The sequence below is a fragment of the Rutidosis leptorrhynchoides genome, chromosome 4 (genome assembly GCF_046630445.1).
Source record: "Rutidosis leptorrhynchoides isolate AG116_Rl617_1_P2 chromosome 4, CSIRO_AGI_Rlap_v1, whole genome shotgun sequence".
NCBI lineage: Eukaryota > Viridiplantae > Streptophyta > Magnoliopsida > Asterales > Asteraceae > Rutidosis > Rutidosis leptorrhynchoides.
In genome coordinates, this window is record NC_092336.1 from 453,394,943 (window position 1) to 453,410,173 (window position 15,231).

The window sequence follows — 15,231 nt, forward strand, 5'->3', positions numbered from 1 at the left end:
TCATCATGTGCTTCATCATAGCCGCCATCGATTATATCAAAATAATTACTTTCGATTGTTGGAGATATTAAAAACTTTTGTGTATGGTAAAATAATCGATGACCGGATATATCACTGAATCGTGTAATCACTTTTCGAAAGTAATTATTCGACCCTTATTGCCTGGGTTACACAAGTATCACTTTGGGATAAGACAGAGATGATGTTCTTGATTTTGGCAGAAAACAAGAACCTTTTCCAAGAGAGTATTTTGTGTCTATCTTATTCTTTCTCATGAAAATTCTTTTCCTTATATAGGCACCCAAGAGTATGAAATACATTATGAGACTTAATGGCCAATTAAACACTCATTACGATTTTTCATAATTATTCGAAGCGATTGAATTTCTATGTCAGTAAGATGGTTAATTACTTGACATTCATTATTCATTATGGAATTAAACCACAATCCTTAATGACAATAAACCTCAAGACTAACTTATTATGGCGTTAACGACACTTAATCACTTTACATTAAAGATTAAGTTGTAATTGTCATTAACCCACACATTAAATAATCTTAAGCAAATTAGGTTACTTTATTAATCACAAGATTAATCTTATGCCATTAAATATCAATTATGTAAATGTCAATAAAGTTAAAACATTTACGAAACCACTTTTGGGTCCGGGAAGTCTCTCACTAGATGGGTGTACACTCCGTACCACCTAACCCATTTCCAAGTGAAACAACCAAGTCCGTTTCTTTTCGAGTTCGATGTCTATGTACTTAACCAAGTTGATCACAACAAATGCAATCTCGGCGAAACGTGCTCGATACCTGTAACAATATTATTTAACGACCAAGCATTTTAAATAAATTATAATACCCAAACATTATAGATAAATGGAGTTACACTTTTCAGATTTCATTAATTGTCATATACTAAACAATATTTAAATAACATCAAATACAATTTATACAAATATTATAAGCATTCTTTTAAACTCTACAAAATCACCCATTGGTCTACTATGCTAACATACTTCGTTTTGAACAATAGTACCAGAGTGTTTCAAGACTGTATCTCTCTAAGAAAATATATAGGAAGTTTCTTCCACAATTTCTTGATAATTGCATCTTTTTGAGCTCAAAGTTAGCACCTTTAAACAATACATTAACAACTTTGACCCAAAGTCAACATTATATATTTATATGTAAACCCAATTGCTAAAGAAGCTTAAAATCTACAAACTAAATACCATCATTATCATTAACAGTTCATACTTTAATATAGACAATCGTCAGCTAATAACCATTAAAAGAACTATTTAAGGCTTTATGCCCTTCAAAGAAAAGTTAAAAAGTTGACTTTTTCCAACTATATGTTGGTGTACACTTTTGACTTACTTGTTTATCGAAAGATGATACGCTTTGGTGCCCGGATTCAGATTGTAGTATGTTCCCTAGCGTTCCAGATAGTTCTGCCTTTACCTGTTTAAAAAGGTTAGTATCATGTGAGCTACGACGATTAACATAATTAAGAAGCTAGTTTATTTATCCATATTCGTGTACAAACTTACATAGTAATCTTCCAGTATACAACAATATGCTGTTGGCGTGTCTATCCGTAAATTTTCGCACTATAAGATGGCATACTAAACATTTGGTTTTATGCCCGTATATTACTCAAAAAATGCTTAGACTGTAACATATCCTTAAATACTACTGGCACTTCATTCTCAATGTGTAAACTGACCCGCCCATCTTCACAACACTTCTGATAACGTAGTCAATGATCACCAGAATAAGCCTTAATCCGTTCATCGAACCAAAAAAATTGCCGAACAGTGGCTGCAAACGCGGTCACAATTACCGAGATCCCCATAATACTTAGTTACACCTACAATAACACCCAAAAATGAAGAATTATAAATAAGCAAACAATAAAAATAGAACTATAACGATAGCAAAAACAACCCATGAGAGCATACAAAATCTATATCAACAACCTTTGAATCAATTAGTTGAACTTTCCATAATTTTATTATTACCTCAACCTTGCGTTTGACCGTGAAACACAAAATCAACATTTTATGAGCAACAATTTTTGAAAGAATTAATCATAATTTTTAAATTTATTACTTCGGAAATTACTAAAAGCATAAAATCATCCCAAATATCAGCTCAGAAAAGATGTGACCCAAAGCTGAGTTCTGACCGATTTTCTGAGTAATCCCGCGTTTTGGCCGATTTTGACCGATGACCAAGTTTGACCGATTACTCGCCAAGTTGCAAAAACCGAGTACTCGCTGAGTAATTCCAAATTCTGCAACCCTGCATTCAAAAATTAAAACATCCGGTCGACTAAACGATAGTTTAAAATTTGAAGATGAACTCTTTATTTATAGTAGAATAACGTGTTGACAGATAGTTTAAAATTTGAATAACACGCATATAGTTATCTTCGTTTTTAGATTTGACCAACATCAAGAATCCTTAATTGAAATTTGTGATACAAAAGAAACTCAAAATTTGTTGAACCATCAAAACAACTCGGAACAACATCCTTCTATGAATCATAATGTTAAGAAAGGTGACACTGTAAAGGTGCATAACCCAAAAAAATTTGACTTGTAACATTAAAGTTGCATAAAAAAAACATTTCTAAGTAACTCGTACACATGAAACATTAAAAAGTATGACATTAACATCAACAAAGATTATGAAGTGATTTCATACCGCATTTCTGTATGTAATCATGTTAACATTAAACGTCAAGTCTTATTGAATATGATCAGCGTACACTATACAACATACAACATACACAATACACAACCAACATAATTGTAGGAGTGTATTACCTGCATAAAGAATTACTCAGGTGTACGAAACTTTTAAAAAACAGGTAACAAAAAATGTCAATGCTTAATAGCAATCATGATTGTTATTGATGTTGAATGTTCACCGAAAATTCAAACATTATATGGAATGATTGTAATGATGTGTTTTCAGTGTCTAAAAATCATAAACTGATCTGTAAACATGATTTTTTTTCTTGCACTTATAAATTGGTCAAATTTATTCACATAAAGTATAGAAATCACATTACAAAAAGTGGTATGAATCCAATTATTTGTTCTTTTTCTCAGCATAAAAACGAAACTAAGTTAACTAACCTCTGAAGAAATTGACCTGTAATCAAACCATGCAGTTAATTAGCCCTATATTATATTATATAATCAAATATCAATGATGATTAATATACAAAAGCTAAGCACATGCTCAATACTTGATATTTATTTTAAATTTTAGAACTAGAGAAATACAACCTCGAATCTGGAAACCATAAACAACATGAAATCAATAACAAACAATAGAAGTTGTGATGTGGTCCAGCAGTTGGTGGCTTGCCTCCTTTAGGGGAGGTCAGGAGTTCGACCCCCGTTGGCTACATATTAAAACACAATTTCATCTCTGCCATGAAGTATCCACCCATGGCACCTTTCCCATATTGTTTGGGGGGTAAAGGGGCAGGGGATTTACTTGGTCGTGCCCTTGGATCGGTTTCAAAGTTTCCTCCCCGGCAGCGATGGGGGCGGGGTTATTATCGCTGCATCGGTATAGTCGAAACGGGAGATGATCGCAACAGGTGATTTAGTCCTCTCGGGTGATCCCAATCGTTGTTCAAAAAAATAAAAAATAAATAACAAACTATAAAATAGTCACGGTGGAAAACGAAAAAAAGGGATGATAAAAACCAAGGTGGCAAAATGAGTTTGTTTGGGTAATGAGTCACACTCCACATAATGAGACTAAACAGTATATCATTAATCTTAATCATTAAAAAGCAGGTAAAAACCAAGGTGGCAAAATGGGTTTGTTTGGGTAATGAGTCACACTCCACTTGATCTTTCATCCAGGTAAAAACTTATAAAAGGCCTTATTTTCCATTGACATCAAATTAGGTAAAAGCGTTATAGAAGGCTTTATTGGTGATTGGCATCAAAATAACCACCTGGTGCATATCATTAACAATTAAAAACCAAACAATTATACCAACGAACCAACTGAAGTAATAAAATCATTACTGGAGTACGTAAGCGTTCGCGTTCGACCAAAAATATGAATTAGTTTTCAATTGACGTCGAACCCTAATTAGAATGAAACAAATAGAAATTCAAACTTACCCATTTTTTAATGCGGTAAAGCTTAATCAAAGCCGCCTAAAATAATTCTCGCAACGATTGACTGATTGATTGAGGAATTTTCAATTGACCATCGAATTGATTCCTGCAACAATCGATTATCAAACAAACTAATAGGTGGATCACCGAATTACAGTCACCATCGAAGAGATAATCGACGGAGATAGTGAACGTGGTTATTCTAGGGTTTTTACTATTGATAGAGAGGCGCGTTTTCAGAAACTCAAATGAATCGTTGATGAAAATCAAATGACGATCGTGATTATTCATGGTACACAAAGTTTGATGTAAAAACCCTACTTTTCCCATTACTATCGTTACTTGTCTGTTAAATATTTAACGGTGATTACGTATGATTTTATGTGTTTAATTGATTTAAATGCATATATGATCCTAGTAGATTACTTGAATTAATATGTTTATATTAATTGATGAACTTATTTCGGATAATGAAATACTTAGAAAACGACACGATTACGATAATCGCATAGAAAGACTTTCAGTTTATGGAACTCAGAAACTTGACTAAATAATTATTTTTAATAATTATTAACTTTATGAAAAACTTATTTAATTTATTATTTATTTAATGAATTAAACCCCGTGGATTGCGTTTCAACGACCGGTTAATGTTCCGGGGACCCGGTACGGCTAACGGCACTCGAAACGGACAACGCGCGTACAAGTTAATAAGCAAAACAAGCCCGGGAGCACCCCTAGTGAGCCATTCGGCCGAATACTCCCCCACCCCCTTATTAGACCTAAAATTGTTTATTAGATCACTAGTGGTGTTTAGTTGAGGCCCTAATTGGATATATTAGCAAAGATTAAGCTAGAACTTCTCATTCCCCACACACCCTAGTCGACACTCCTCCTTCTCCATATCTTTTGGCCATCGACTTCACCACCACCATAGCCACCATCATCAATCAAAATCAGAACAAGTGTCGTGCATTAAAGTTGTTGCTCTCTTCATCCTCTACACGTATCTACTTGCAATTTGTGTTTTAAAGGTATAAAACCACTAACCCTAATCTTTTTAGATCTGATTTTGATCAATTATATAATGTAGAATGGTCTAGTGCTCAATTGATTGTGTTTGCATACGATGTTAGTTGTTATTTTGCGGGATTGATGTGTTTTGAGTGAACCACGAATTGATTTTCTATGAATCTGATGAGATGAGTTTATTTACTATTAATATAATGTATCTAGATGGATAGATCTCGAAAAATTAATAAATTTGGACTTTGGAATTGCATGATTTCGTTACCGGATGCGCTAGTTATGATTGATTGAAGTTTTTGCTAGGGTTTTGCATGCAATACGAATTTTCTGGTGTTTATGCTTTACGAATGAGTCATTGAATTGCTAACCACTGGATTCCTTGTTAAAAATCACTCAAGTTAGACTTAAGAATCATGTTAAAAGGTTATGTATAGCGCTTGGTATGATTAAACGAAAAATGGTGACTTGTATTGTTCGGAAACTGTTTTCATATGTACACTAAATGACATCACATGAACTATAAATTATTTGAGACTTTGATCTTCTGAAATATTGTCATTTAGATGTTCATGAGCATATTTCAATTGTATGATAGCTCTTGAAAACATTGTTTGCTATGTTTTAGACCACTTGTATTGGTACTAGGCGTTTCTTGTGGTGTCACTTGCCTTTTTGCACTTTTTGGATGACTAGGACGTGTTTCTTTTTTGAGTGGAGTAGTGGTGGCTTTTCTTTGTTGGTGTCACTTTGAGTGGAAAGCTGATGTGACATTTTATTTTTATTTTTCTATTTTATTTATTTATTTTAAATATATTTTTAAATTATAACGGCTATATTTAACCCTCTTTTTTTTCTTCAAAAAAAACGGCTAGTTTTTACCTCTATATATACAACCACTCTTCTCAAATCATAACACACACTTCATCTCTTTTAAATCTCTCAAATCGTAAAACACACACTTTGAAATGAGTCTGTTGAATCTTGTTGTTAAAGTTCATTACGAAGGTGAATTTGATCGAGAATTGATGAATTATACCCTGTATGCAACACGAGATTATTACATGGATGTTCGTAAGTGTCCAAATTATATGTCGTTGCTTGAGTTGCTCCAGCGAGACATAATCTACCGCACTAAACAAATATGGTTTTTCAAAAAACCCAACGCTCCTGCCTCGCTACTAGAAGAAGATCACGATTGGTTTGGTGCGATTGGGCGAGCCTTGATACGCAACCAACCAATTACGCTTTACACCGAATGGATTGATGAAAGCTACTCCCTTTCGGCAAGTGAAGATGAAGTTGTACCTGAATCTCCTCCGTTTCAGCAATACGATATTCGCGAATTTCAACATTGATGAATGTGTTTGTTGAAAATATCCGTTAGGAATTAAAGTAATCGTTTTTAGGAAAGTATCTTGTTCTTTTTTTTTAAGAAAATAATGTAATCGTTTAGGAATTAATGAAATAAACGGCTATATATTTGAAATAGAGAACAATTCATAAATATAAATAAACATATAGAACATTAATTTAAATTACTAAAACAAAACATTACATAATTTTAAAATTCCTAAACGAAACTTGATAATACATAACAAACTACGCATCATTAGCATTACGAAAGTAAGGTGATAAGTTTCAAACGTGCTCGGTTAAATCTGACTCCAACTGTTTGTGAACTTGTTTATCTCTTATTTCCTTAATCCTTGCATCTCGATCCCTCAAATTCCATTCTAAACGTTTTGGTGGGTTCCTTTTTATCATTCTTTCTTCTCGCCATCCAATAACAAAACCGTTATTTTCTTGAATCATGTTATGTAGAACAACACAAGCATACATATGTCTTCTAATTTTGTTGAAGTCTATAGATCTCGCCGGAGTTTTTAGCATTAAAAATCTACCCTGTAATACTCCAAATGCACGCTCAATATCTTTTCTTGCACTTTCTTGAAACCTTTTAAATTTTTTACGAGGTTCGTCAGTTGGATTATGAGGCGCTTTTACCAACATAGCCCATTCTGGGTATATACCATCACCTAAGTAATACCCTCTTTCGTAGCGACGACCGTTTACTTCAAAGGGTGAAGGTGGAGCTGTTCCTTCTTTTATAGTGTTAAACAATGGAGAAAAATTCAAAACGTTAATGTCGTTGTTCGAACCTGCCATAGATCACCTCTTGTGTATTGTCCTTGCCAAGAAACAGGACAATTCTTCCACTCTCAATGCATACAATCGATACTACCTAACATACCCGGTAAACCATGTTTTTGTGCATGAAATTTATAAAGTCTAGCAATATCTTCGGCAGTTGGTTTTCACAAATACTGTCTAGCAAACAAATGAAATACGCATTAACAAAAATTTTCAAGACACAAATCAGCCGTTTTCTTCCCAATTTTTATATATTCATCAAACAAATCAGGAGTTGTTCCACACGCCATTTACGTATGGCCGCTGTGCACTTTTAGAGAATTGTCAAACTTTGACGGCCCGTTGCATCGGGCCGTTCCCAGAAATAAATAAAATAGTCAGGAATAACTGCGCTATTAAAATTAAATATACCTTCAACAATTCGAAGAAATAACTCACGACTCATTCGAAAACGTCGTTTAAAATATTTGTCGGGAAACACCGGTGACTCTGCAAAATAATCATTGTATAACCTTATAGCCGCATCTTCTCGATCCCTAGCAATATAAATCCGGGATCGAGGGACCCGAGAACTACTTGCCGCTCCATCGTCTTCTTTTTGCGTCAGTCTATTAACAAAACTAACAATCTTTTCGTCATCCGAATCATCCACAAGAAACTCTAACATTTTGAAAGTTTTATCCATTTGGAACAAATTAAAAATGTAGATTGTATGTAATTTGATAAGAAAATAAGAAGGAAATGGAAGAGTGTGTGTAAAAATTACAAATTCATATACATATATATAAAAAATGAAAAGTAAAAAAATCAAACAATTTTTTTTTATCTGTAACGGTAAAAAAAAAGAGCCAACCACAAACTGCCACGTGTAAGTGACATCCGGCACCTCACCCGTCTCTTCCCGACTGACGCCGGTGAAACGACCGACTAACGCCGCGATATGGCTGGTCCGGCGTTTCTTGTATGCCACGTGTGCAAGGTGACACCGTCACCTCTCCCCGATACAATTAGCCTTATATGCATCACCAAATGACATGTCTAAATGTTGTCCAAAACAGAAGGTCTGTAGAGATATGAAAAACTGTACAAAATGGCTACATGAATTTGTTTGGTTATTTTACTATTGAAAATTGGAGTGTCTAGAGTCATCTCCAATTGGCCGTTCATTAATTGCTATTTTCTAGATTAAATGAGAATTTTTCTAAAACTGTTGCGCGAGCAGAAATTGATTTGGTAAACCTTATCTGAACCTTATCTGAAACACGACAGATATCGTATGAGGTCATGGCTAGGATTTTTGGAAACGTTTATGAGTCTAGTTATGATCTGGAGTTTTCCATATTACCATGACTTATGTGTTAGGAACTATGTTCGTTTTTTGCAAGGTGTGCATCGATTTTATGCTATACGATAAACGACTGTGAACGTGTACTTGGCAAACTGTGAGCTAAAACATGTTAGTTGACTTAGGATTGACATGTTGACTAAGGTTGCATGACCTACTGATATGCTTGACTTTAGTTGACCACTTTGACCAAGTTTGACTTTTGGTTTGACTTTGGTTGACTTGCTTGGACTAGTTGACTTTTGCTTACATGTTGAGTCAGTCTGAGCACTAGGACTACGCGTACACTATGGGTTGACATAGTGTGACTTATGTATTTACTTAAGGTAATCTAATTAATTAGGTTGCGTTTTACGATTGTGATCGTCCGGCTACCGTACTGTTTTACTAAGCTGTTACTGTGCTTTTCAAAGGTGAGTCTACAGTCCCTACTACTTTTTACATGGGATGAGATACATTCTATTTCAAATGTTTTACATATTAGGCACGAGTAACTAAACGATATACATATGAGTTCAGATCATAAATCCCTTAGCTTGATTATATTAATTACTTTACGTAAGCTCGACTTATAGGGACGGTACCGTTAGGTTTGACAAACCTCGCCCTAGCACACAGGGGTGCTTATTTAGTTGTAACTTGTACACTTGATCGGTGTATGCTTAGAAAGGGTAAACGAAAGACGTGTAGCGAATGAGCTATCCGCAGGTTAAAGTCTTATAATCAAGTGCTCATGATAAGTGTATAATTTTTACGATGCTTTCAAAGAAATCTCGTGGCCTAACTTATGATAAATGATTTTCTAAATATGTAGATTCACTCAACAATTTTGTTGACTTTTCGCATGTTTTTATCTCAGGTCCTTAGAGGTATTACTTCCGCTAGTTGAGGTTATTATGATTGCTTATTCCATACACTGGAGTGGAGTCCAACATTGTTCACTACTTTTCTCATGAATAATATACATTCGCATTATGAGGTCTTTTTATTTGTTTAAATGATGTTTGAATTATTTACATTTGGTCATTTCTATTAAACCTTTTTGAAGTATATTTTATTTAATGACCACGTTTACTAAATTTTAATGCGAATGCTTTTCGAAAACGTCTCATATAGAGGGCGTGACCACTATGGGGCCAGAGTTAATACGCCGTTAGTCGATTCTGATTGGGTATTACATTTGAAACCCTAATTAAAGATGAATCGTTGATGAAAATCAAATGATGTATAATGATGGATGATAACTGATCTGTGAAATATTGAGGATGTTAGGAAATTAGGGACACGCGTCAGATGTAGGAAATTAGGGATTTTTTTAATTACAAATTAGGATAAAATTAAATTATGTGAGGAGGAATAAGGTACTGCCACGTGTCTGAATTAGGGATGATATTTATAAAGGTTTATGATATTAAGCATCTGCATCCATTACATACATAAAAGATTAAACTAGTAAAACAAATAAAGTTCTTTTTTGCTATACACATAGCCTACCCTGGTTATAACGTGACCATTTTTTTAATCCGGCTAGAGATTAACAGCGCTTACTAAAAACAACCTAAAAATATTTTTTGAGACAATTCTGTTATAATTTCTGTTCTAATACTAGGTTTTGTAGGATTAATGTGCAAGGTACAATATATAACTAAATGGTTAAATTCAATTGAGCCTTCGGAGTCACACATATATACACCTAGACGTCAAATAAAATATATATGATGTATATATATTACTCAAGTAACCAAATAAGTTAAAATACTTAATTATGAATTAATTAATTAATTAATTGTGTACTTAATAAATATTAATTAATTATAATTATATGGAATTGGGTTGCTTCTATGTTACGTACAAACTATATTTGGAAATCAAATTGTTCGAGTTTTTTGTTCCACCTTCTTACAAGTTCGGTTTATAAACTTAATATATATAGATCTCTTTTGGGTTTGGCAATTTTTAAGGAAAAAAAATACTCAAAAACAGTTTGTCTTGTGCTTTGAGTTGAGAAACAAAAGGCACACATCTATCTATCTGTAACGACCCGACTTTTTCTACTTGCTTTTGTGCTTTGTGCTTTCCTGTAACTGCGTGTTTGTGCGTACTATGCTATATTATACTCTGAGATATTATTACATGTTGATTACTTTCGTTTATATGCTAGAACGTGTCTTTAAGTACGTAGGTTACTTAACTTAATCCCCGTGAGCTTTTACGACCATTAGTGTCACTTAACGTTTTGAACGAGCTATGTTTGTCGGTAATCGTTTAACTTGGTCATAATATTATGACTACAAAATACTAATTATTATTTTATAATAATAATTACTTGGGTTTTTGGATGCTTAATTAAGATTAGTAACTTACTAGAACACACTAGTTAGTCTTGTTGGACTTTCTACCTTGTTGGACCTTAGCCCACCCTACTCTAGTTAGTGGACTATTTAATTAGCTCAATTATAAGTAACTAGCGACCCATTTATATGTAAGACAAATGCCCATTTATTAGAGGGAACATGCTAGCATTTTTGTCAAGCATTATCCTTAATGTTGCATGGGATTCTAATATAAGCACCAACTTTAGACCACCACTAACCATAAAGCAAAAAGGTGTCCCCCCTTGCCCCCCACTAAACCTACGGCCACCACCACCCTAACACACCCTCACCTCCTATAAATACTAAGCCATTTTCTCACCATTCACACTTGATTCCATTCACAATTTACACACACTTGTTCAATTGTTTTCTCTCTAGTCTAAGGCTTGTAAGTATTTTGAATTTCTTCTCTTCTTCTTCTTCTTCTTCTTCTTCTTCTTCTTCTTCTTCTCATCATCACGTGTTCATCATCATCATTAGAGGATCAAGCTCTTTAGCTTTTGATCTTGTTATATCTTGTAGATTCAAACATGGATTTGAATCCTTTAAGAACATGGAAGATTCAAGCTTTCTAGCTTTGAATCTTCACTTATTTTGTAGATCTAGATCATTTTAGCTTTTAATCTTTGTATTTTATTGAAAAGATTCAAACTTTTGTTTGTAGTCTTCATGTAACTTGAAGATCTAGCTTCATGCTTCAAGGATCTTCAATAACAATCAAGATTCAAGCTTTTTAGCTTTGAATCTTCATACTTTTGTTAAAAATATGTTTTCTTACTTATAATCTTGTTATTTTGTTGAAAAGATTCAAACTTGTATTTGTAGTCTTCATATAACTTGTAGATCTAAGCTTTATGCTTCAAGATCTTCAAAGACACCAAAGATTCAAGCTTTCTAGCTTTGTAATCTTATAACTTGTGTGAAAAGGACCCAAGCTCTCTAGCTTAGGGTTCCATCACTTTGTTTGATCTATTTTATGTTTGTTTGATTTAAATAAAAGTTTGTAGTTTTTGTTGTAGATAGAATTTGTGTTTGTGTTAAGACTAAGGATATGATGTAACCTTGGTTCATCATCCTTCCAACTCTCTTAAGGGAGTTGAATCTTTACTTAGTCTTAATACCTTCTGTGTTGAAGGTTGAATCTTGGTCAAAGTGATGCTACCACATCATTGAGTTTTACACTTGAAGCTACAAGCATCAAGGATGAGAACCATGATGAGCATCAAGCACCAAGAATCCCACCGGAGCACTTGCTTACTGTTTTTGAGGTCTGATCAGGCACCTGGGCTACTGGAAAAGTTGATTTCCAGATATTTCGGTTCGAGTAGATGACTTTTCGTTTAAGACTCGCCTCAATCCGAGATACGGTTTAGGATTTATAGCCTTTTCAAAATCACTACACCTTTGTAACGTCGTGCTGAAAATTCTGACCTACTCGCACTTAAACCATCACCACGGTCAAACGAAGACTAGTTTGGTTCTAGAAATTGGTCAGAAAGTAGAGGACTCCCATACGGAGCCATAGCCACTGATTTTGCATATTTTTGATTTACGTAGAGGTCGTAGCAGCTGATAAAAGTCAGCCTATTGTTTCGATCTCTATACTTGTTAAACTTACTTAGCTTTTTCGATGATGATTGATGATGATGATGATGACACTTAAACTTATTTTATGCACTATTAGAACTTATGAGGACAACATACTGACCTAGTAACCATTGACTTAGGTTGACGACCTTTCGGACCGACTTACTACTTGCACACTTTCATATCGACTTTTACTGCTTATTCACTGTGAGTTATAGCATCCCTTTTTTACTTTTTACTATTTTTGGGACTGAGAATACATGCGTTTTTTTTTTGTTTTACTTACTTAATATGAGTACTTAAACTTTACTTATGTGTGGGTTATATAACGGCATAAACTTTCCCCTTAGCTCGGTAACGTTTAATCATTGGTTTCCTAACCATGAACGCGAATTTTAGATATGGATCCATAGGGTTTGACATCCCCACTCGGGCTAGTTGCGCTAGCATTTAACGAGTGTTTAATACTTTGAGGACATACGCACTCGTCAGGTGTACTTTTAGGGGGTGATATATTATATTTACGTTAAGTTAGTTACCAAGTGTCCACGGATATACATATACTTTTCATACTGTTTTGAAACAAAATCTCGTGGTCTACTTTATATTGTTGTCTATTAAAACTATAGCTCACCAACATTCGTGTTGACATTTTTAGCATGTTTTTCTCAGGTGCTTAGACGTGTTGCTTCTGCTGTTAGACTCTGCTGTTAGAATGCTGTTAGACTCTGCTGTTAGAATGCTGTTAGACTCTTCTGTTAGACTGCTGTTAGACTTCCGCTGCATTACTTAGAGATGTCTCAATCATGGAACTTATATTTTGCATTCGTAACTTATGCTATTTTGATTTATGGTTTTGTAATGACTTTTATGTCACGTTATCTTTTGTAAAACATTTGAAGTTATCTTTTTCATGAATGCAAAACCCGTTTTTAAACCGCATATAGTGTTTAACCTTGTAAAGATCATGTTGTTGATGATCCGTACACATTGATTTTGTACGGGGCGTCACACTATCTATACTATATACTAGCCTTTAAGAGCCCGTACGTTGCACGGCGACTCTTAATCATAGAAACTGTATATGTAAAAATGTTATGTCACTTCAAAGTCAAACATAAAAAATATGGAATTGTTCAAAAACACATATATGTAAATGGGTCAAAATTGACACATCTAATCTAGACAGTAAACATAAATAGTCCTAAGGTTACTTGTTAAAGATGCTTTCTAGAGCGATCATGAAAGCCACCATGCCAAGACGTTCAGAAGGAAATACAACCTACATTAAACAGGTTGTAATTACTAACTGAGAAAATGAAGAAAAAAAAGTTAAACATTAAATATAATAAATTTTAAGAGCCCGTGCGTTGCACGGCAACTCTAAAAAATAATTTTCTTTAATCGTTTCTATTCGTACAACATTATTTGTTGTTGATACCAATTGAATGACGAAATATTTTAGTAGTCTAATAAGGATGTGTGTTGACTCAGTTTAGAAATACTTTACAAATCAAGTGCTAATCTCAAAACTGTAGTCTAAAGACCTTATTCTAAAGAATCGTATTGATTCAGTTGAAGGTGCAATACTGACCCATTTGATAAATAACTGATGGATAAGTAGCCAGGTTATGTTTTATTTCTAAATGGTAAACTGGATTAAATGAGAATTAGTTTAAACGTAAACAGACTGAACACACCAAACATTTACAAAGTCACTCAGGTATATTTTTACATATTAGTACAACTATCTAGTAATGTTAATAATATTTCAAATAACATTGAGAAAAATAGTCATACCTGATCATCTTCATCGAATCTCAATTTACATGGGTAAAAGCAAGAATCAATAGAAACAGACCAACTTACTACATTTACCAACATAAAAACATACTTTTAGTGCTTGCTTTTCAAAAAAAAAAAAAAAAAAAAAAAACTTTTAGTACGAAGAGTAGCTTTAAAATGATTAATTTTTGGGCTTCTGGCATCTCAAGTATCCTAATTTTGTGTAAAATCTTTTAACCATTTTCTAGCATAATGGGCATAAATCTCAAGTATCGCAGATAACTCAGTAGTACCTTCTATATTTTGCATATTGATCCATAATGAAAATATTGACCCATAATGACTATGTTGGTTTATATTTTGATCAACGATGCAATTGTTCATAATATTTATGCATATTGACCCATAATGATAATTTTGACTCTTAATAACAATAGAAAGAGTAGAATGTAAGCCCGTGAGGATTATGTATTTCATTGACAACTATATAAAGAATACAAAGACCTAAAGAAACGCTAATTAAACCCAAATTGACGGAGCCCATCTATACAATCGGGCTGGGTCAATACTAACATGTATAATAATATATTGTAATAGAAAACTCATAATCCAACGTACTGCATAAATGGAGGGATATTATTCATGTAACGAATATCTAAAGCCATAAACAGTTGGAAAAATGTTGGCATATTGTTATAAAGAATCCAAAGGAGTTCTAAAAAGTTCGCTTAAAATGTAAAATTGAGCATTAGATAAATAGAATAGAACATCAGAAAATCGCACTTGAAGCAT

At 33.7% G+C, this 15,231-nt stretch overlaps 1 protein-coding gene and 1 long non-coding RNA gene across 3 annotated transcripts; both read right to left on the minus strand.

Annotated features, from left to right (window-relative positions):
- Positions 1–1,149: 1,149 nt before the first annotated feature.
- LOC139844410 (uncharacterized) lies at positions 1,150–4,430 on the minus strand. Of its 2 annotated transcripts, XR_011757932.1 has the most exons (4): positions 4,171–4,430; positions 2,202–2,317; positions 1,564–1,883; positions 1,150–1,474 (listed from the first exon to the last, which is right to left on the minus strand). It is a non-coding gene; the product is annotated as an uncharacterized lncRNA (long non-coding RNA). The 2 variants fall into 2 exon arrangements; XR_011757931.1 differs by lacking the exon at positions 4,171–4,430 and having other exon boundaries at positions 2,202–4,156.
- A 2,404-nt stretch (positions 4,431–6,834) lies between these two features.
- Positions 6,835–8,032, minus strand: LOC139842183 (uncharacterized). Its single transcript, XM_071832354.1, has 2 exons — positions 7,759–8,032; positions 6,835–7,355 (listed from the first exon to the last, which is right to left on the minus strand). Exons 1-2 carry the CDS (start codon positions 8,030–8,032, stop codon positions 6,835–6,837), a joined length of 795 nt encoding a protein of 264 aa, XP_071688455.1.
- Between the last annotated feature and the right edge of the window lie 7,199 nt (positions 8,033–15,231).

What these genes read in the sequence shown, in the direction of transcription:
- LOC139842183 (XM_071832354.1), bottom strand. Translation starts at nt 8,032, where the DNA reads ATGGATAAAACTTTCAAAATGTTAGAGTTTCTTGTGGATGATTCGGAT. An exon ending in ATTTCTTCGAATTGTTGAAG is followed by an intron (nt 7,356 to 7,758) that starts GTATATTTAATT and finishes GATCTATGGCAG; the next exon opens with GTTCGAACAACGACATTAAC.